Genomic DNA, 24,935 nt, shown 5'->3' on the forward strand with positions numbered 1-24,935 from the left:
AATATTTTCTACATCACACCAACAGCAGCAGAATTTACAGGTCCAAAGATTATTTTTTTAAAAATACAGTAGATATTCAGGCTTCCCTGGAGAAGAAGGTATGCATACATACATATGTAGCTCACTATTTTCTAAGGAATAACATTGAGAGAAATTAGCACTGAGAGACTGTATCATTGATAAATTAATACCACATTGTATGTATGTGTGTGTGTGCAGGTATGAGGGTATCTTTTATTATAGTCATCCAAAGGGGCAGTGGGTACTGTCCCCAGAACATTTAAGTATTATGAACAAAGTTCATTATAACAGACTCCAATACACTGCTCAGAGTCTTCTTGTTTGTTGTGTTATAGTAGATGTTTTTTAGTAAGTGATCATTGCCTAGGGATTTTACCTTTTTTGTTGTACAGAGTCTCTGTGTCAATAGCACTTTTTGGAAGGACTTTTGACCTGTCTACCAGAGCTGATTTGTTGTGCATCAACTGCTCTTCCCTTTGCCTCTGTAATTCTACAGTCCTTTGAAAATGATGTTATCCGAGAATGGTATGACAAGACAAAGTGAGGAAAAATGCAGAAACTAACATTAAAATTCACTATCTAGATAGTAACAGATTTCTGAAATAAGAAGGGCTTGTATTTAAACCATACAACATTCAGTTATCACCAAAAAAGTTACTTTATTAGACTACTGCTTTTGAAAATCTATTAACTCATGAATATATGTCTCCAGTATTGCAGGACACTTCCTGAAGTAGGCTCACTGCCTTTAAAAGACTTATAGTACACAGGTGATCACAGTGCTTCCTGTTCTGACTTATAGCATATTTATATTCTGTAACAAATACATGCCAAAATCAGTTTTTATGTATTTATATATATATATATATTCAGAGAATAGCAGTTTTTCCAGTTATTTCTATCTTCATATGCAGTAATAACTTTTAATATGTTGGAGCAGAATACCTATACTTTGATGAATAACTTCTTTTTATAAAAGGAGTCAAATTTTGGCAAACATATTTTGTAATAATTTGCTTTGGAGTAATAAAAGTGAAAAAGAAAAACTGATAGTAAATATAAGGCATGACTTTAGAAACTATAATATTTGCACAGTATAATGGAAAATGATAAACCAAACCTCTCTAGGCAAGAGGAAATATAGAGAGTACATTCTCCAACTTTAGTAAATGAAGATATTGAGTTTAATTACACATTTATGAAGAAAATACACACCTGTAATATTTTCCTTTCAAAGTATAAGAAGTTGGTTTAATATCCCATCATCTCCCTTGAGTAGGTCCAACCAGAATTCTTTATTACAAAGTACAATTTCTGCATTGAAAATACTTATTTGGGATATTTTCTTGTTTAGCTCATGTCTTAAACACATAGAGTATAGATCTCTATGGAGACATTTGGCATCTAGTAACAATAATTTTAGATAGCAGAAAAAAATTCCAGAGTGTTTTTGAAGGTAAAAACAAAAGCTTTAAACACACAGCCTCAAAATAACCTCGGATATACACATAAACAGGATTAATGAATATCATTTTGTTTGTTTTACTAAGTAGGATATGATAATCTCATATTTTATCCAAACAATATATCAAAACATTAAAGGTACTTGGAAGACAATCAGATTTGCTCATTTGGATTAGAAATCAAAGTCAGGTTTTCTAATCATTTAAAGAACTACACCAGGAATTCTATTAGCTCATGAATACAACATGCCTTTGAAATTCAAGAAAATGAATAAAAAATATTTGATCTTATCCTTTTCCTCTTACTTTATACAAGACTATGGAGCTAAATTTTTAAGCTATAGCTGAAAATTATATCTCAAGAGAAATAAAATCATTTTGTATTTTAGTCTGCCTCTATATTCTTTAGTTACAAGTAGGGTTTTTTAAGTTTTCAGCTACCATGCTAAAAGAATCTTTATATTATAACAACTGGTACAGCTATAGTTTAATAATGACATTTAAAGATACCTGTAGATTCCTATTTTCAAATCATGTTTTTAAAATTAAACCATGGAAATTTTCAGGCAAGAATAATGGAGTGGGTTGCCATTCTGTTCTCCAGGGTGTCTTCCCATGCCAGGGATTGAACCTATGTCTCCAGTATTGCAGGTGGATTCTTTGCCTGCTAAGCCATCAGGGAAGCCCCAGTTAGCAGACTATGACTCCATTAATCAGTCATTCTGGTTAATCATTTCTAAATGAAGACAAACAGCCAAATGTAATTAACATTAACTGAAATGGTTAAAATTTTGAATTATTTAAATGTTTTTCATCACTGAGGACACAACCATTAGTCTTTATTCATACAACTGCAAAACTGAGTTTAAATTTATAGCTCTAAGTAAGAGCAAATGCAACTATATTGATAGAATATAAACTATAAAGAATTATTGCCTTGATTTCTAGGATTTACACAAAAACTGCCTTGCTTTGCAATGCAATCTCACTATGACACTTTCTCCACATATATAATGGAAATAAATACTATATGACTCCTACTGTTTTCTCTTTGGGATATTGTCCAAATAATTTCAGTAAAAGATCTCTATTTTGACATCAATAAAAAAGAAGAAATGTATATCCATTTAAGAATATTTTGAAACCACATACTAATAATAATATATTAATATTACATAATGTATACTAATTAAGAATAAAAGAACTTTTGTTTTTTACTGAAATAAGATGGGAAAAACATAAAAGAACTAGTAAGCTGATATTTCTGGAGGAAGCTCATAAGTGGAATTAGGTCATTTGCTGGTTTCCATGGTACCACATGTATCAAGTATTTTTTTGTTTTATTGGATGCACCATTCATACTCAGAAGTTTTAAAATATAACACAGAAAATTTAGGGTTCCAGAAGAAAAACACTGTTAATTCAATAATATTATAGGTATTACATTTTCTCTGACACCCAAATGCTCTATATTCACATTTGATTTTAAAGCTCTTTTCTTGTAAACATAGCTATAGTGTTTTTGCTTTGTTTAAAATACAAGTTATCATTCAAAATTTATGAATGTCTATTATGGCAAAATTTTAGCAATAAAATGATAACAATATATTAAATCCCAAAATATAAAATAAAGGTGATTTGTTGCTCAGTCGTGTCTGATTCTTTGTGACACCATGGACTGTAGCCTGGCAGGCTCCTCTGTCCACAGGATTCTCCAGGCAAAGATTGGAGTGGGTTGTCATTTCCTAGTGGAGAAGGCAATGGCACCCCACTCCAGTATTCTTGCCTGGAAAATCCCATGGATGGAGGAGCCTAGTAGGTTGCAGAACATGGGGTCGCTAAGAGTCGGACACGACTGGGCGGCTTCACTTTGACTTTCACTTTCATGCACTGGAGAAGGAAATGGCAACCCACTCCAGTGTTCTTGCCTGGAGAATCCCAGGGATGGGGGAGCCTGGTGGGCTGCCGTCTATGGGGTCACACAGAGTCGGACACGACTGAAGCGACTTAGCAGCAGCAGCAGTCATTTCCTAGAGGGTGTTATATCAATTAAAAGTAAGGGATATCAAGATGTGTGGAGCTATTTATGGAACCTATTTGTGGATAATAGAAGAGAACAGAGGACCAGGCATAAATGAAGTGAAAAACAATTTTAAATGTTCAAATTATTGATTCAAAAGTTATAGTGAATGAGGGAATATACTTCTTCTCCAGTAAAGAAAAAAAAATTGTAGTAAAAACACACATAATGAAATTTACCATCTTAACTGCTTTTAGGTATATAGTTCAGTGGTATTAAATATATTCATGATGTATAATCATCACCACTATCCATCTCCATATCTCTTTTCACCTTTGGAAAGTGAAACTCTATACCCAATTAAACAGTAACTTCCACTCCATTTCTCCTCTTGCTTCTGGAAAAACCATTGTGTCTTCTGTCTCTCTGATTATGATGTATTCTAGGAGTCTCATGTAAATGGAATCATACAGTAATTTTCTTTTTGTGACTGACTTATTTCACTTAACAGGTGCCCTCAAGGATTATTCATTTTGTAACAAATGCCAGAGTTTCCTATCTTTAGAAGTTGAATAATATTCTATTGTATGAACACACCACAGGTTGCTTATCCATTCATCTGTCTATGATCACTTAGGTCGAGTCCATATTTTCAGTTCAGTTCAGTCACTCAGTCATGTCCGACTCTTTGTTACCCCATGAATCGCAGCACGCCAGGCCTCCCTGTCCATCACCAACTCCTGGAGTTCACTGAGACTCATGTCCATCGAGTTGGTGATGCCATCCAGCCATCTCATCCTCTGTCGCCCCCTTTTCCTACTGCCCCCAATCCCTCCCGGCATCAGAATCTTTTCCAAGGAATCAACTCTTCTCATGAGGTGGCCAAAGTACTGGAGTTTCGGCTTCAGCATCATTCCTTCCAAAGAATACCCAGGGCTGATCTCCTTTAGAATGGACTGGTTGGATCTCCTTGCAGTCCAAGGGACTCTCAAGAGTCTTCTCCAACACTCACAGTTCAAAAGCACCAATTCTTTAGTGCTCAGCTCTCTTCACAGTCCAACTCACATCCATACATGACCACTGGAAAAACCATAGCCTTGACTAGATGGACCTTTGTTGGCAAAGTAATGTCTCTGCTTTTGAATATGCTATCTAGGTTGGTCATAACTTTTCTGCCAAGGAGTAAGAGTCTTTAATTTCATGGCTGCAGTCACCATCTGCAATGATTTTGGAGCCCCCCAAAATAAAGTCTGACACTGTTTCCACTGTTTTCCCATCTATTTCCCATGAAGTGATGAGACCAGATGCCATGATCTTCATTTTCTGAATGTTGAGCTTTAAACCAACTTTTTCACTCTCCTCTTTCACTTTCATCAAGAGGTTTTTTAGTTCCTCTTTCCTTTCTGCCATAAGGGTGGTGTCATCTGCATATCTGAGGTTATTGATATTTCTCCCAGCAATCTTGATTTCAGCTTGTGCTTCTGAGGGGCTGCTGCCAAGAGGAGCTACCCCACGTCCGAGGTCAGGGGTGGTGGCCAGGAGGAGCTACCCCTCACCCAAGGCCAAGGGCATTGGCTGGGAGGAGCTACCCCATGCCCGAGGTCAGGGGCGGCGGCCTAGAAGAGCAACCCCACGTCCAAGGAGCAGTGGCTGCGCTGGTGCAGGAGGGCCTAGAGGAGCTACTCCACATTTAAGGTCAGGAGGGGCGGCCGTGAGGAGATACCCCTTGTCCAAGGTAAAGAGCAGTGGCTGCACTTTGCTGGAGCAGCCGTGAAGAGATACCCCACGTCCAAGGTAAGAGAAACCCAAGTAAGATGGTAGGTGTTGCAAGAGGGCATCAGAGGGCAGACACACTCAAACCATAATCACAGAAAACTAGTCAATCTAATCACACGGACCACAGCCTTGTCTAACTCAATGAAACTAAGCCATGCTCTGTGGGGCAACCCAAGACAGGCGGGTCATGGTGGAGAGGTCTGACAGAATGTGGTCCACTGGAGAAGGGAATGGCAATCCACTTCAGTATTCTTGCCTTGAGAACCCCATGAACAGTATGAAAAGGCAAAATGATAGGATACTGAAAGAGGAACGCCATATTTTAGTTAACGTAAATAATGCTATTGATACTATCAATATGGAGTAAACAAATATCTCTTTAAGATGCCACTTTCAATTCCTTGGGGTATATACCAGGAAGTGGAATTGGTGGATCACATAGTAACTCTATTTTTAAATTTTTGAGTTTTCCACAGCAGCATTACTATTTTGCATTGCCATCAATAGTTCACAGGGGTTCTGATTAATCCAGATCTTCACCAACATTTGTTATTTTCTGCTTTGTTTTGTCTCATGACATTAGTCCTTTGAATGGGTGCAAGGTGGTGGGTGGATATGCTTTTGAACATTTCTTCCTAAGTTGGCTTAAAGCTCAACATTCAGAAAATGAAGATCATGGCATCTGGTCCCATCACTTCATAGCAAATAGATGGGGAAACAGTGGAAACAGTGTCAGACTTTATTTTGGGGGGCTCCAAAATCACTACAGATGGTGACTGCAGCCATGAAATTAAAAGATGCTTACTCCTTGGAAAGAAAGTTATGATCAACCTAGACAGCATATTCAAAAGCAGAGACATTACTTTGCCAACAAAGGTTCGTCTAGTTAAGGCTATGGTTTTTCCTGTGGTCATGTATGGATGTGAGAGTTGGACTGTGAAGAAGGCTGAGCACCGAAGAATTGGTGCTTTTGAACTGTGGTGTTGGAGAAGACTCCTGAGAGTCCCTTGGACTGCAAGGAGATCCAACCAGTCCATTCTGAAGGAGATCAGCCCTGGGATTTCTTTGGAAGGAATGATGCTAAAGCTGAAACTCCAGTACTTTGGCCATCTCATGCGAAGAGTTGACTCATTGGAAAAGACTCTTTTGCTGGGAGGAATTGGGGGCAAGAGGAGAAGGGGACAGCAGAGGATGAGATGGCTGGATGGCATCATTGACTCGATGATCGTGAGTCTGAGTGAACTCTGGGAGTTGGTGATGGACAGGGAGGCCTGGCATGCTGCGATTCATGGGGTCGCAAAGAGTTGGACACAACTGAGCGACTGATCTGATCTGATACTATTGTCTCTCTATAGATTCCATGAAACATTCTACCTTGGGTCATTAGTCCTCTCCATTTTGCAGCTGGTCCGCATTATGAGTACTGTCTGGGTAACAACATCTGAATCATCAGTGATGATCAAAATGTTCCATAACATATGCTACTCAATGCCATAGTCACTAGCCATATGTAATCACTAAACATGAGAATTGTGGTTAATGAGATGGAAAAAACAAAAGCCTAATCTAATATAATTTATTTTAATTTAATTTAAATCAACCTGTGACTAGTGGTGATTATATCAGATAATGCATTTCTAGATCCTACTTCTTCCTGAACTCAAACCTCACATGTCCCACTGCCTCCTTTGAATGCCTTATAGCATCCAAAATTCCATATATCCAACATCAAACTCATTATCACTTTTTTCAGGCCAGTGCACAATTTAGTTAGTTCAATAACACTAACTTTGTCCAAGATAGAACTATTCAAATGATCTTTTACTATTCATTCTGCTTCATGTTTCATATCTAGTAAATCATGTATCCTGTCATTTAGTCTTAGAAATCATTTTCAGATCTACCTTCTGTTTTCTAAAATACATAACATCATTTCTCACATATTACTAACAACAACCAGTTCTTTAAAGAACTCTTGGTGGAAATTCATTGATATTAAGATAAAATTGGAATTCTTAAATTCCTCAAACATCAATTCTCTGGTGAATTCTTCAAATTTCTTGTGCTGTGCCTAGTCACTCAGTCATGTCTGACTCTTTGCAGTCTCATGGACTGTAGCCTGTGAGGCTCCTCTGTCCTTAAGGATTCTCCAAGCAAGAACACTGGAGTGGGTTGCCATACCCTCCCCTCCAGGTGATCTTCCCAACCCAGGAATCAAATTCAGGTCTCTTGCATTTGGAGGCGGATTCTTTCCTGTCTGAGCCACCAGGGAAGCCTGAATCTCTGTCAGAGGTAAAATCTCCTGAGGTAAAAGTGCCACTCTCTCCTCTCCCATTCTTTGTTCATATTACTATCATATTGTTCAGTAATTATATTGAAATATTTTGCTTACATTGGACCCACTCAGGTATGCAAATTGTATTACATTTTAAGAGTTTTGTTTCATCCTTGGCTTATAATAGGCTACAATTAATAGAATGCTTAGATAACTAATAGCGATTTATGAGCTAAATGTTAAAGATTTAGAAATATAATGAGAAAATTCCTAAGTGTAGAAGGAGAAATAAGCCTATTTCAAAACATAAATCCATGGTGATTTTTATTCATTTATTAAAAGATTAAGCAGCTAAGATTTATATTGGCATTTCATTTATGTTTAGTCTTTGGAAGAATTAGTTTGGCTTCTATGATAAGTTGAAACAACACATGTTATTTTTAAGGTAATTATAGAGGATAAGAAAAACATCTTCAACATTGATGTAAGATGTTGCCTGTAGGCAGTTTTATACTGTACCACTTGACTATCATTGAAGCCATGATAAATTATATATTTTGGCATCAATAGTGAGGCCCATTCATTATTTTCTTAGGTTTTAGTCTTTATAACAAAAAGAAAAATTCCAAGATAAATTTAAACTTTGTAAAACATTTCTTTTTTTAAAAAAGCACTACTGGATACATTGGAAAACTCAGATTCAACTCACAGCTCATATCCCATGCATAAGTGTCATTTATTTATTTATAATTTGTTTCAATTCAAAAAAGCACCTATGATAAATTGTTAACTTTTTAATACTTAGAAATTTTAATTTAATTTGACATAAATTATATTTGTGAAAAGAAAGGTCTAGAATGCAGTTCTTAATTTGGAAAAAATAACAGACTGTATTACATGCACACTTATTTAAGATGTATGTATTTATTGTATTTGTTTAATTAGGTAACATTAAATAAATGGTTTATTGACTATGCCAAAGCCTTTGACTGTGTGGATCACAATAAACTGTGGAAAATTCTGGAAGATATGGGAATACCAAACCACCTGACCTGCCGCTTGAGAAACCTATATGCAGGTCAGGAAGCAACAGTTAGAACTGGAACAAGAGACTGGTTCCAAATAGGAAAAGGAGCACATCAAGGCTGTATATTGTCACCCTGCTTACTTAACTTCTATGCAGAGTACATCATGAGAAATGCTGGGCTGGAAGAAGTACAATCTGGAATCAAGATTGCCGGGAGAAATATCAATAACCTCAGAGATGCGGATGACACCACCCTTATGGCAGAAAGTGAAGAGGAACTAAAAAGCCTCTTGATGAAAGTGAAATTGGAGAGTGAAAAAGTTGTCTTAAAGCTCAACATTCAGAAGATGAAGATCATGGCATCTGGTCCCATCACTTCATGGGAAATAGATGGGGAAACAGTGGAAACAGTGTCAGACTTTATCTTTTTGGGCTCCAAAATCACTGCAGATGGTGACTGCAGCCATGAAATTAAAAGACGCTTACTCCTTGGAAGGAAAGTTATGACCAACCTAGATAGCATATTCAAAAGCAGAGTTTTCTTTGCCAACAAAGGTCCGTCTAGTCAAGGCTATGGTTTTACCAATGGTCATGTATGGATGTGAAAGTTGGACTGTGAAGAAAATTGAGCACCAAAGAATTGATGCTTTTGAACTGTGGTGTTGGAGAAGACTCTTGAGAGTCCCTTGGACTGCAAGGAGATCCAACCAGTCCATTCTAAAGGAGATCAGCCCTGGGATTTCTTTGGAAGGAATAATGCTGAAGCTGAAACTCCAGTACTTTGGCCATCTCATGAGAAGAGTTGATTCATTGGAAAAGACTCTGATGCTAGGAGGGATTGGGGGCAGGAGGAGAAGGGGACGACAGAGGATGAGATGGTTGGATGGCATCACTGACTCGATGGACGTGAGTCTGAGTGAACTCTGGGAGTTGGTGATGGACAGGGAGGCCTGGCGTGCTGCGATTCATGGGGTAACAAAGAGTCGGACACGACTGAGCGACTGAACTGAACTGAACTGAAATACATGGTTGTGTTATAGTGTTGTGTATTAAGTTAAAACTTTTGCTGGGAGAATAAGGACTAGTATCTTCAATATTTCCATTACTTCTGATTTTTTAAAATTGGAAATGGCAACCCACTCCAGTGTTCTTGCATGGAAAATCCCAGGGACAGGGGAGCCTGGTGGGCTGCTGTCTATGGGACGGCACAGAGTCAGACATGACTGAAGCAACTTAGCAGTGATATAACATCATTAATAGCTGTGCTTTATCATTTTATAAAGTGTTCTTCATATTTCATATTATTTTCATAATTGGCAGTAACAGAATTGATACCTATCTATATCTTTTTTGTTAAAAATCCAGTGCTATTATAATAATACACTACTATGTGAAATAGCAGAGAAGGCAATGGCACCCCCTCCAGTTCTCTTGCCTGGAAAATCCCATGATGGAGGAGCCTGGTGGGTTACAGTCCATGGGGTCGCGAAGATTCGGACACGACTGAGCGACTTCACTTTCACTTTTCACTTTCATGCACTGGAGAAAGAAATGGCAACCCACTCCAGTGTTCTTGCCTGGAGAATCCAGGGGCAGTGGAGCCTGGTGGGCTGCCGTCTATGGGGTCGCACAGAGTCGGACACGACTGAAGCAACTTAGCAGCAGCAGCAGCATGTGAAATAGGAGTATACCAAACGTGTGATATACTCTGATAATACCACTATTATCCCCACTAAAACAAAATATTCTAAAGACCTCAACCTTTCACAAATGAAATTTTATACTCCATTTGTACACATTAACTAATTAATATATTCTCAGCATTTAATTAATTTAGTTATATGTTTTCATGTCTAATTTATTGTTTATTTTCATATTTAAAGGAAAAGCTAAATGCAGAAAATGCAGGTAAGGTACTACTTAGAAGACATTAATACTATTATTTTTTAATGCCAATAATTATACTCAATTATATATGTATTGCATTTCCAGAGAAATGTACACAACATCTTTTCAATTTCACAGAATCCTAGTGAGGAAATCATTATGAGTATACTTCTTTTTGATGTAGACAATAAAGTTTTACTAAACAACGTAACAAATTGGGAAGCAAAGCAGAATTAAAATCTATATTTCCTAGTTTTGCACTCTAGTCAATCCCTCTATATTTGTACTTTCATTTTGTTGTTGATCAAAGAAAATATGATTTTTAAAAAGTATCTATTAAATGCTTTGTTTTATGGCTCTACAAGTTCTTATAATGGTGAGATAAGACTGAACTTCCAAAGCACAATTCTTCCCTCGGCCTATGTCTACAACACTTAGTGGTTACCGCAGGTAATTGTGACTGAGGAAACAGTATCAACATTAAGTAATATGTGTGGTCCTTAAAAAGTGTCACAGAATACCTGATTCTGCACGTTAAGTAGGTTTCAATTTTTCGACAGAATTCTTTTCATCATCCATCTAATAGGTTAAACATTAGTGTGCACAAGAAGTACATTTAAAAATAACTGTAGAACATGTACCATATATGTGTATAAATTTGTGTCTTCACTCAAATAGTCTCTTATTCTCTGTTTCAAACTGAGTACTGATCTCATATTTGTATGCTCAGGCCATGCTCTATGCTCCCCTACTCCCTTTCTCACCCAGTCATTCTTGCTTCCTAACATTCTCTCAGGAGATGAAGGATGGCTAAGATCTCACATGACAATAATCAATGTGTGTTTTTACATCTAAAATCTAAACCTTAGAATTTTCTATTACTGGGGATTTCACATGTTAGACGTGAAATCATCTCATTATATATCTGATATCAATATGGTCTCAAATTTCCCCTTCTATAAAAGTTTATGAATTTCCTGATCCAGAGAAAAGCAGAAAAAAATGGAGAAAATATTATTGTTTCATTGCCCTAAAAATCCTCTAATGCTTTACTTAAAAATAAGTAAATAAACTTAGGATCTAAGTAACCATATGATGATGATGATGATGATGATGATGATGATGAAAGTCGCTCAGTCATGTCCGACTCTTTGCGACCTCATGGACTACATAGTCCATGGAATTCTCCAGGTCAGAATACTGGAGTGGGTAGCCTTTCCCTTCTCCAGTGGATCTTCCCAACCCAGGGATCGAACCCAGGTCTCCCACATTGCAGGTGGATTCTTTACCAGATGAGCCACAAGGGAAGCCCAAGTACCCATAACATTTGAACAAATATACACATACATATAAACACACACACACACCCTCACCCAAATACATATAGATATAAATATTTACATAGATATACTTATATATAGATAACAGATATGTATTTTTCTTTCTCTCTTTGCATATCAGGAATACAATTAAGATTTTAAATGCTACGGACTTATTATTTGGGGGCCCCTTCTATCTTATTGTATCCAAGTAACAATGATGATCGGAGGATGGATATATTCAAAACTAAGCCAAGGAAATAGATTAGACTGGAAAGGAAAGAATTATAAATGTAGTTAAATTTAGAAATCTTGATCTTAGGAGAATTTTACATAAACTGTGGTCAAAATTTTATTTATTTTAAAAGTTAAGAAAAAAATATATGTACACATCTCTTAAATGCCAGAGTACCTAGAATTTTAGTTTTAGTATTCTGAATTCATTCTATTGCCACTCGTTGAGTTCAGTTATTATACCACAATTTCTCTTTCTAAAGCATAAAAAGAGCCATGTAAAATTTCACTAAGAAGATGTAAAAAAGACTCAGTATTTTATCTAAGCATATATAAATATGGATTGTTTTAAGAGTACTGAAATATCAATATTCTGTTCAAACTCTATCCCCCAAAGGCAGGCTATAATTGGTTAAATCAATAGTTGGCAAATGTAAAAATTCACATGATGTCATATGTTCTCGGAACATTAAACTAATTTGCTCTACACTGTAGAATTTAATTTTCCTTATTCTATAAACTCAAAGTCAAGGATTTATCATAAACATAGATATAAGCATTATAGAAATAAATCAATTAATATAAATGTAGTCTAACTTTTTCTTTAAGAAAAAGGGTCATTTTTTTCTGCAATGAAGTACAATGAACCATGCAACTTAAATATTGGAACAAATCTTTGAAGATACAGAAATTCAAAGACTCATTTTGTATTGTCCTTAATCTGAGGTAAAGGAAGTATACTTGAGAATATACCACAAGTCTATTTTCAAATTAAGAATTTTATTAAGAATCTATTTTGGTAGTATATATAAAATGGGATACTACTCAACCATACACAAAGAATAAAATTTTGCTATTTGCATCAACATGGCTGGACTTAGAGGACATTGTGCTAAGTGAGATATGTCAGACAGGAAAAGATGAACACTTTATATCATTTATATGTGGAATTGAAAAAAAAAATACACCAAGCTAGTGAATTCAAAAAAGAAGTAGACTCACAGATAGAGAACAAACTCGTGATTACCAGTGGGGAGAGGGAACTGGGAAGAGAGATAAAAGGGCAGGGAAGTACAAGATACAAACTCTAATGTATAAAATAAGCTACAAGGATGTATTGTATAGGACAAGGAATATAACCCATATTTTATAACTATAAATGGAGTAAAATCTTTAAAATTTTGAATTACTATTGTATACTTGTAACTTACATGATACTGCATCAACTATACTTCAATTAAAAAAAGAATTGATTTTTTAATATAATCATCAGCTATTAGTCTGTTTGATCTTGATAGAATTGCTTATTATCTTTAGTCTATAGTAAAATAATAGGAGGTACTTAAAATCCTCTCTAGTATACTCTAAAAACAAATATATATATAGATTTCTCTTGAGGGGCTATTTTTCTTTCCTCCATTTACTAACTGAAAGAACAAAACCTTAACTTTTTCATGAATACATTCCTCTCTTACCTTGGTAATGGTCTCATGAAGATTGAAAAATGGATCCATTTCTTCAATTTTTGTTGCATGTTTAGGAAAAAGAGCCTCAGAGAGAAAACTTGGACCCTGTGGAAAACCAGAAAATTACCATTTTAAACTCTTCATTGATTTTGTTTTTCAAGTGCTTACTGGATATTCTTTAAAGCTACAAAAAGACTCTAAATTGCATCAAGGTTTCTGTTGATTGTTGGGTTTCATTCTACTGATCTAATTAATCATGAGATATTCATAAACTAAAATAAGTAGATTCTATAACTTGACATTATCTGTATTTATCACAGGGTGTTTTCTTTGTCAGAAAAGATCATTATTTGCATTTCAAAAAAGGGGGGATGACAAATTGCAGTTATTACAGAGTAAGATACATTGGCTGCAAAACCATATCTGAAACCCTTTTCAGATATGATTTTGCAATGTAATTCTTTAAGCAAGCATTAATTTCTATGCTTAAAGGATGGTAGAATGGAATGCTTTTGAATAAAACAAAGTCTTGGCAACAAGGTACATAATATTATAAATTTTGTTAAATTTCAAAACTATAGTAAGATATATTTTAGATAGAATGAACTCATGAGGTTATGTGCTGCCGATAATGTAAAAGATATTGTATGAGACACTAAGAGTTAAGATGGTTGAAATAAATCAAGATATTGTAATTAATAATTTTGTACTTGCAGGTATAGAAAAAATTCAGATTGCAAGAAGTCATGGGGTGCTGATAATTCATTATGGTCTAAATATTTATTGCCCTCCTCCAATTCATATGCTGAAATACTGATCTCCAAAGTAACAGTATTAGGAGGTGGGGCCTTAAGGATGTGATTAGATGATGAGGGTTCTGTTCTCATTGGGATTAGTGTCCTTATAAAAGAGATCTCACAGAGCTCCCTAGTCCCTTATATGAGATAAAACAAGAATTCTGCCACCTGGCGGAGGGCCTTTACCTGACCATCAGTTCAGTTCAGTTGTGTCTGACTCTTTGCGACCCCATGGTCTTCAGCACACCAGGACTTCCTGTACATCAACAACTCCCGGAGTTTACTCAAACTCATGTCCATTGAGTAGGTGATGCCATCCAACCATTTCATCCTCTGTCATCCCCTTCCGCCTTCAATCTTTCCCAGCATCAGGGTCTTTTCCAATGAGTCAGCTCTTCACATCAGGTGAACAAAGAACTGGAGTTTCAGCTTCAACATCAGTCCTTCCAATGAACATTCAGGACTGATCTCCTTTAGAATGATCTGTTTGGATTTCCTTGCAGTCCAAGGGACTCTCAAGAGTCTTCTCCAACACCATAGTTCAAAAGCATCAATTCTTTGGCACTCAGCTGTCTTTATACTCCAACTCTCACATCCATACCTGACTACTGGAAAAACCATAGCCTTGACTAGACAGACCTTTGTTGGCAAAGTAATGTCTCTGCTTTTGAATTGCCATCTAGGTTGGTCATAACTTTCCTTCCAAGGAGTAAGCATCTTTTAATTTCATGTCTGCAATCACCATCTGTAATGATTTTGGAGCCCAAAAAAATAAAGTCTGCCACTGTTTCCACTGTTTCCCCATCTATTTGCTATGAAGTGATGGGACCAGATGCCATGATCTTTGTTTTCTGAATGTTGAGCTTTAAGTCAACTTTTTCACTCTCCTCTTTCACTTTCATCAAGAGGCTCTTTAGTTCCTCTTCTCTTTCTGCCATAAGGGTGGTGTCATCTGTATATCTGAGGTTATTGATATTTCTCCCAGCAATCTTTATTCCAGCTTGTGCTTCATCCAGCCCAGCGTTTCTCACAGTGTACTCTGCATATATGTTAAATAAGCATGATGAGTATATACAGCCTTGATGCATTCCCTATTTGGAACCAGTCTGTTTTTCCATGTCTAGTTCTAACTGTTACTTCCTGATCTGCATACAGATTTTTCAAGATGCAGGTCAGGTGGTCTGGTATTCCCATCTCTTTAAGAATTTTCCAGTTTGTGTTGATACACACACTCAAAGTCTTTGGCATAGTCAATGAAGCAGAAATAGATGTTTTTCTGGAACTCCCTTGCTTTTTTGATGATCCAACAGATGTTGGCAACTTGATCTCTGGTTTCTCTGCATTTTCTAAAACCAGGTTGAAAATCTGGATGTTCACAGTTCACATATTGTTGAAGCCTGTCTTGGAGAATTTTGAGTATTACTTTATTAGCGTGTGAGATGAGTGCAATTTTGTGATAGTCTGAGCATTCTTTGGCATTGTCTTTCTTAGGGATTGGAATGAAAACTGACCTTTTCCAGTCCTGTGGCCACTACTGAGCTTTCCAAATTTGCTGGCATATTGAGTGCAGCACTTTCACAGCATCATCTTTCAGGATTTGAAATAGCTCAACTGGAATTCCATCACTTCCACTAGTTTTGTTCATAATGATGCTACCTCACCATGCTGGCACTCTAATCTTGAACTTCCAGCCTCCAGAACTTGAGAAATAAATTTCTGTTGTTTATAAGCCACTCAATCTCTGATAGTTTGTTATAGCAGCTGAAATGGACTAGGACACTACCTCAAACAATGCTCTTGTAGTATTAAGCTTATAAATATACTATGAAATTATTATTATCTACATATAACTTTTATTTGAAAACCTTAAGTAAGAGTTATTTGTCTAGAAAAAATACGTCTTGGTACAGGATATAAGTAATTATGGAGATGATAGAAAAAAAGCAAGATGGTAGATAGGTAAGTTTTTCTAATTTTATCATGGGAATGAGATTAGATCTAGTCAACAATGACCACAAAGGGTAACACATTTTATTTGAGTTCTTTTAGAACTATTTATTAGATCAATCCAGCAGTAGAACAAATTACTTTGGAATCTATCAATGGTGAGAAAGAAAGTTAGGATGATATAGCTGATAGACTCAGAAACCATATAGATGAGAAATGAAACGAACATAATTATAAGTCTCTATATGTTAAATAATTCTGTGATCAAACATATTCTTCACTCTTTATTTTGACCAATACTATGATTTTTTTTAAAGTTATTTAGCTGTTTGCTCTAGCATATGTGCATTTTTGGATAAGACCACAAATCAACCAAAGAACTTACCTATCAAGACTTATAGCTTATTTATCAAAACTTGTTTATGTTCCTCTCCTCATTTTGCTTACCATTCTAAAACTAATTTTAGAAACTGCCCAGTTCCAACCAGCATTCCACTTTTTAAGACCTGCCATAAAACCATACAACTAAGGCTTAAAATAAATCATAAATGCCCTCTCCTAATTTCTCCCCATTCTAAGAGACTACTAAGATTCTCTGTTATGGGTTGAATAACTCATATGGTGAAGTCCTAGACTTTAGTACCTCAGAACATGGTCTGATTGGGAAATAAGTCACTGCATATATAATTAAGTTAGAATGAGGTCATATTGGAGTAAAGTGGGTCCCTACCACAATGTGATTAGTGTCATTATATAAAAAAGGAAATTTAGAGACAAATTTTTACACAGGGAGTAAGCCATGTGAACATGAAGGCAGAGATTGGAGCAATGTGTCTGCCCATCAAAGGAGTACAAAGAGTGCCCCAAAACCACCAGAAGCTAGGCAAGAGGCTTGGAACTGATTCTCTGTCATGGACCTCAGAAGAAACCAACACTGATAACACCTTGAACTGTCAAGACAACATATTTCTGTTGTTTAAGTCACTCAATCTCTAATGCTTTATTATTCAGGCCTAGGAAACCAATACACTCAGTCAAGGTGGTATTCTTCTTTACTGCAATAAGTATAATACATTTAATTTTGTCTATCAATTGGGTTTTGTTTTGGTATTTTGGGCAGTCAATATAGAATCAGATTAAAATTTTGATTTGCCATAGTTCTGTGGCATCTTAATCTCTAAAGGATTAGTTACAGCAGTTAAGAAATTTTGGAGATTTACATACTTCACAGAGATGTTATGAACAGTCAAAGCCTGCTAATAGGACATTATGTTAAAAGCACTGATGATGTTCCTAAAAACAATACATATCATAATAATAATGACGAGAGTGTTAATGTTGTGGTAGTGATTATGGTAGGCTGCTGAGCTAAAGGAAATCCAAAGACTCTATTTATGATCCTCAGAGAAAGTGTACAATTTTCATGGATATATCTTTGAATTGATTTTAGTGAAAGTATGACATGGACAATTTGTGGCATTCATTGTCGTTTAATAATTTAACTTGAAGTCCTTAAAAGTTTGCTGCAAGAGTAGTTGTAAATAAACTTCTTAAATTAATTTTATCTTATTAGTATATTTAAGACTTCATAAATAGTGCAAAATTAAAATACCAGCAAGCCTCAAACTGAAAGATCCCATAAGAATATAAATTGGGAATTATAATTAATGAGGTTTTATTGAACTTTCAATTATTCAAAAGCAGAACATTTTGATTTAAATCATCCATATGTGTCTTATTCTCTAATATAAACCCCTTCTCTATCTTGTTCCTTCACTTGCCTCTTACATATGATTCATATCATTTTTTCTTTCTAGTGCATTTTTAAAATCATTAAAAAAATATACTCCTAACACTTACTATCGGAGAAGGCAATGGCACCCCACTCCAGTACTTTTGCCTGGAAAATCCCATGGACTGAGGAGCCTGGTGGGCTACAGTCCATGGGGTCGCTAAGGGTCGGACATGACTGAGCGACTTCACTTTGACTTTTCACTTTCATGCATTGGAGAAGGAAATGGCAACCCACTCCAATGTTCTTGCCTGGAGAATCCCAGGGACAGGGGAGCCTGGTGGGCTGCCATCTATGGGGTTGCACAGAGTAGGACACGACTGAAACGACTTAGAAGCAGCAGCAGCAGCAGCATCAACACTTACTATATGTCAAGTGCTACACTAAATACAGAATATAGTGCTTAACCTCATGGAGTTTAATTTAATGGGATTTGAGTCCATAATAGATCAAAAATCACTGTCTTTGAAAATATTAAGACACTACCATTCTTTTTCATGTATATATGAATATAATAGTCATCATTTATGAACAAGTTTTTGCATATCCTGACATAAAAAAGTAATGAAAAGATTTTTTTTTAAGGGATATATTCATTGTGAAAGTTTTTCACTGCTATCATATTAACTATGAGTGATCGCTGTTTGATAATAGCTCCCATCTGTTGATGAAGAGAAGGAAGTAAAACACCCTTAACCATTCAGAGAGCACTTCTATTTAGAAAAATTCATTGATAGAAATGAAGGAGTAAACCAAGATATGCAAAACTTAATTGTGTATGTATGCCACGTGGGGATCATAGTAAAAATATTACATAAAAAGGGATAGTGATAAGAAAAATCTATCCAGGATCTCATTTGAAATTCAGTTTTTCTCCCTAGTCTCTAACTTACATGTCCTTTCTGTAACATTTAACAATATTTAACATACCTTCCTTCTTTCAACTCTTTTGCCCAAAGTCCATGATTTGACTCTGCTAGTTCTCTATGTATAATTTTCTACTTAAAACTGGATCCTCTTTTAATTTTTGAGCTTTTAATGTTTCTAGGTGGACTGTACAGTCTTCTATTTTCACAGACTACCTAGGTGGTTTGGTCTACTTTTCTGGCTTCAACAACCAATCTCAGATTGACAGTTCCTAAAGCTTTAGCTAAATTCTTGTTTTTAGTTCACCATTTTTTCTGCAAGATTTTTCAGACACATCAACTCATAGTCCAAATCATGAGCATATGTTCCTCCACTGTCACCTTCATTTCTTATCTTGGATAACACCATAATACCCACATTTTGCCCAAATGTGAAATTTTATATTATACCTGACTCCAATTTGTTTCACCCTTAGTACCTCAGAACTACACTAGCCAATTTCCTTCTAATCCATATGTTTAGACAATTCTCTATAAGTTCTTATTTGTTGCCATAATACAGTTACTTATTACTTTTACCCAAATTATGGTCCTTACTGTCTGTAGATGCAAGTCCAAATTTATTAGTATATGTCACAAACAAGCCCCAACATATCTTCTTCCATCTTTAAACAAGTCTCTCTTTCCCATAAGCTCATTTGGATGATCTCCATATAACTACTGGTTAAGTCACAGCAGTCGATTTATCAAACCTTAAATCTATCCTTACCTTCACTATCTCTGTCCCTTTATGCCATTTATTCTGCCTGGAAAGATTTTTCTTTCTTTTTCTTTATTTGTTTATCAGGCTTCTTTCTATAATTGTTTTCCTCAATCCGAAAAGCCATCAGAATTCATATTTTTCTTGTCATCTTTTCCTATCATTTTGTATGTGATTTTTACTTATCATTTATTATATCTTTGTTATATTTCTGTTTTTATCACTATGACATGAGCCTTTTAAGACTAGAGATTTTTTTCTTATTAAAATAGTCTAAAACTGCCAGGGAAACTTGAGTAATTAATCTCTCAGAATTTTCCTCTACAAACTTGAAATATAAATATATTTGCCCTCCTAACCCCAGAAAGTTCAGGTCAGGATCAAGCAAAATAACAAATCATATAAATACTCAGTAAGGAGAAAAGGGCTACACTAATACTGGATGATTTTTTATTTTTATCACACTTGCCAGGAATCGCTTTTCTATATAACCAAGAGTCAGGATTTTGAAATTTAAATTACTAAAATTTTGTATTTGAATACTAAATAGCATCACGGACTCAATGAACATGAATTTGAGCAAACTCTGGGAGAGAGTGAAGGACAAAGGAGCCTGGTATACTGCAGTCCATGGGGTTGCAAAGAATCGGACATGACTTAGTGACAACATACATATATTCCCTCCCTTTTGAGCCTCCCTCCCATGGCCCCATCCCAGCTCTCTAGGCCATTACAGAGTACTGAGCTGACCTCCCTCTGTTATACATCAGATTCTCACTAGTTATCTGTTTTACACATGGTAGTAAATGTCAATGTTACTTTCTTAACTCATCCCCGACCCTGCTTCTCCAGCGGTGTCCACAAGTTCATTCTCCTTGTCTATGTCTCTATTTCTGCCATGCAAATAGGTTAAGCAGTACCACTGAGATTTTTACTGGCATTAAACAAGATGCACAGCCCAATGCCTGAAACATAGTGCAACAAAAGAGCCATTGATATTCTTGTGACTAGATATTCTCGTGACTAGATATTCTCGTGACTAGACTTCCCTTTCTTGTTTTCTTCCTTTTATGAAGATAGTGAAGGACAAAGGAGCCTGGTATATACTGTAGTCCATGGGGTCATGAGTTGGGCATGAATTAATGACTGAACAACAACAACAAAACAACAAATACGTGAAACTTCTCTTTTAAAGTCTACAGTGGCTATAGTTTGAAAACCATTTCTGTAGGTGATAGGAAAGCCTTAGAGGGTATTGTAGAGAGTGAGTGATATTTTCAAGTGTGTATTCAGGATAGGGACACACTGATACATATGTGGGGGATAAATTTAAAAGAGAAATTGTGGAAACAGGAAGTACAGACAGAAGGCTATTGCTGTAATAAAGTGAGAAAGAGTCAGAGGTTAAGCCAGGACAGTGGAAAGAGAAATAGAGAGGAGAAGATATGTTTGATAAATGTTTGAGATAAAATTGGTAATACTTTTCAGTTAATTGGATTAGAAATCTTAAAAAGGAGTCAAGATTCCAAGTATTTCTAGATTTGATAAAATGAATGATAAACATTGGCAGTGATATGTTTGTGGATATCCACATGACACCCCCCTTATGGCAGAAAGTGAAGAGGAACTAAAAAGCCTCTTGATGAAAGTGAAAGAGGAGAGTAAAAGTTGGCTTAAAGCTCAACATTCAGAAAACAAAGATCATGGCATCTGGTCCCATCACTTCATGGGAAATAGATGGGGAAACAGTGGAAACAGTGGCAGACTTTATTTTTGGGGGCTCCAAAATCACTGCAGATGGTGACTGCAGGCATGAGATTAAAAGACGCTTACTCCTTGGAAGAAAAGTTATGACCAACCTAGATAGCATATTGAAAAGCAGAGACATTACTTAGCCAACAAAGGTCTGTTTAGTCAAGGCTATGGTTTTTCCAGTGGTCATGTATGGATATGAGAGTTGGACTATGAAGATAGCTGAGCGCCGAAGAGTTGATGCTTTTGAACTGTGGTGTTGGAGAAAACTCTTGAGAGTCCCTTGGACTGCAAGGAGATCCAACCAGTCCATTCTAAAGGAGATCAGCCCTGGGATTTCTTTGGAAGGAATGATGCTAAAGCTGAAACTCCAGTACTTTGGCCACCTCATGCAAAGAGTTGACTCATTGGAAAAGACTCTGATGCTGGGAGGGATTGGGGGCAGGAGGAGAAGGGGACGACAGAGGATGAGATGGCTGGATAGCATTACCGACTCAAATGGACATGAGTTTGAGTGAACTCCGGGAGATGGTGATGGACAGGGAGGTCTGGCGTACTGCGATTCATGGGGTCACAAAGAGTCGGACATGAATTAGCAACTGAACTGACTGACTGATCCTAAAAATATTTTAATCTAAGAAATACTGATTATATGTTATGGGCTCTTTCATCATGTGAGTTTTAGAGATTAAAATGTAGATTTTCAGTACATTTATTCAGTTTTTCTGTTTGAGTACCTTGTGTGAGAACTGAAATCTCACTTTGGTCAACTGACTCTTAAACATGCACTTATATTTAAAACACTATATCAGATCAGACAATTCTACTATTTCAATAATATACAGTCTAAGAAGCTTAGTAGGCACATTCACTACTTCAAAACAATAATTAAACTACTTATGTGAAACACTTTTCTGCAGAAGTAATACCTACACAGCAAAATGTCAAGATAATACAGATTTCCAGATTGGTAGGAAGCTTACTAGAATTTTCAATATATATGCTAAATACTGCTTAGCAGAAGGTCAGAATACCCTCGGCATTTGAATATAATCTGATCATGAAAGAGGACTTCTAATTTAAGCCAGAGTTTCAAAACATTTTAAAACCAAGTACTCCTTAAAAATAATTATTAAATATCTTGACTGTTTCAAAGATTCTGGCATGCCTTCTCTGTGTGGGTCAAGTATTAAGGAGAGATGTGGAGAAGTTACACTACCCTTGAGAATCACTGGTAAGCAAAAGATACATGCTTATACTTAGGTTTTTACTCAAAGTGAAAAAAAAATCTATAGATAGTTACACTATAAAATATAGGAAGTTATGTCAATCCTTGAGTTCTATAATAGACATTGAAAAAAATGTTTTATGTATTATGAATAATCCTAGTAGCTGCTGCTGCTGCTGCTAAGTCGCTTCAGTCGTGTCCGACTCTGTGACCCCATAGACGGCAGCCCACCAGGCTCCGCCGTCCCTGGGATTCTCCAGGCAAGAACACTGGAGTGGGTTGCCATTTCCTTCTCCAATGCATGAAAGTGAAAAGTGAAAGTGAAGTCGCTCAGTCGTGTCCGACTCTTAGTGACCACATGGACTGCAGCCTACCAGGCTACTCAGCCCATGAGATTTTCCAGGCAAGAGTACTGGAGTGGGGTGCCATTGCCTTCTCCGAATCGTAGTAGAGGACAGAGCAAATATTTCAGCTAGGGCTTCCCAGGTGGAGCTGGTGGTAAAGAATCTGCCTGCCAATGCAGGAGAGGCAAGAGATGTGGGGTCTGGAAGATCACCTGGAGGAGGAAATGGCACCTACTCCACTAGCTCAGTCAGTAAAGAATCTGCCTACAATACAGGAGACCTGGGTTCAATCCCTTGGTGAGTAAGATCCCCTGGAGAAGGAAATGGCAGCCCACTCCGTATTCTTTCCTGGAGAACTCCATGTACAGAGGAGACCAACAGGCTATATTCCATGGAGTCGCAAGAGTAGGACACAACTTAGCGACTAAATCACCACCACCCATATTCCTTGCCTGAAAAATTCCATGTACAGAGAAGCCTGGTGGGCTATAGTCCATGAAGCCATGAAAAGTTAGACATGACTGACTGACTGAGCACAGCACAGCACAGTTCTCATAAAATTCCTATCAAGTAGATACTATCATTATTCCACTTAATAGATGAAGAAAAATCTCTTATCCAAGGAGTAAAGCTGAGAAATGAACCCAGGCAATATCCGTTCTCTTATCTTTTCTCTATAGGCATTATCAAATACGCTACCTATAAAATATAATATAGTATTGACTTATATGGTTTTGAGAGCCTTTACAGATAAGAAGAAATGAAATCCACGTTCATCTTGTATACATTTCACAAATGAATATAATATACATATGTGTGTAATGTAATTTAAATCTTTCCATGCCCTGAACTTCTCTTATCCTGTAAATTCATCTCTTAAGTAATTTTCAATTTATATACTATTCTATCATATTTTAATTTTTAGATAGGATATGTGAAACTAAAACTTTCCTAAATATTTTGGATCCTTATACTGTTAGACACTAAAAATGTTGTCTCCATTTTTGCATGAAGTTTAAATAACCTCAGAGTAAAAGAGGCAATATCATAACTTCAAGTAATTGAATGTTTAGCTGCGCACTCTGTTCTTTTCAGCTTGCAGATATAGATGGTTCTCTTAAACATCATTTGCACTTGTAGGTGATTATAAATTTCATAGTCACTTAGCTGGGGTCCTGGAGCAAGTTCCAGGAGGAGCTGCTATGGATGAAGGAAAGGCACACAGAACAGCAACTATTTATCAACTCTTCTAACATTTATTTCAGATCTAACCGGTTCAGCTCTACTTGTGCAAACTGATTACATCTGGGGGTAGGGTACAGCAGCCAATGGCACTGTAACACAATTAACATTCGGGGTATCACTGAGAATTTAAGACGAACAAAAACTGAATTGCAAGATAGAAAAAGAAAAACTGGTATTGGCAGATCTTGGAGGAAAAGACGTTTTCACAATAGTGAAGAATCTAAACTTTAATATGGTCTTTAGTAAAACCTGGTCTCCCTGGTAAGGTCTTGAGTCAATTTAACAACATAATTTCTTGGAGGTCAGAGCCTGTTAGCCTCCTGAAAAGTTTTCTGTTGAACAGTCAGTCAGTGCTTTTCTCAGGGCTGTTCCTTAATGCACTGTGAAAGAAATGAGGGATTTAAAGGTCTTAGAGTTAAGGGCAAACAAATCTAAACATCAGGTTAAGAAGAAACAAATACATTATTCAAATCCTGGGAGAGATACTGTAGTCCTTCAAAGTCCCTTTGCTAGAAACAGGAAGAGATTACCTTTATAGTCATGACCTCATGTTCCATAATCTGGGTGAAAACACCTGGGGAAATTAAACCTGGAACATTAGCCTATCTGAAATTTTGCCATTCATTCTATTTCTCTTATTATTAGTTTAAAATCTTTCTGTGTGTGTGTCAAATACTAAGCCCAATGTAGGTTAAATAGTGGAGAGACCAGAGAGG

General features: G+C 36.4%; 1 protein-coding gene across 6 annotated transcripts in view; it reads right to left on the minus strand.

Annotated features, from left to right (window-relative positions):
• NAALADL2 (N-acetylated alpha-linked acidic dipeptidase like 2) overlaps positions 1-24,935 on the minus strand; it is a 1,624,416-nt gene that overhangs the window by 222,363 nt on the left and 1,377,118 nt on the right. For all 6 annotated transcript variants that reach the window (XM_044938294.2, XM_044938269.2, XM_025283251.3 and 3 more), the window contains one exon: positions 13,498-13,593. In XM_044938294.2, the coding sequence (XP_044794229.1) occupies positions 13,498-13,593 (96 nt within the window). The remainder of the gene's footprint in view (positions 1-13,497; positions 13,594-24,935) is intronic.

The sequence above is a fragment of the Bubalus bubalis genome, chromosome 1 (genome assembly GCF_019923935.1).
Source record: "Bubalus bubalis isolate 160015118507 breed Murrah chromosome 1, NDDB_SH_1, whole genome shotgun sequence".
NCBI lineage: Eukaryota > Metazoa > Chordata > Mammalia > Artiodactyla > Bovidae > Bubalus > Bubalus bubalis.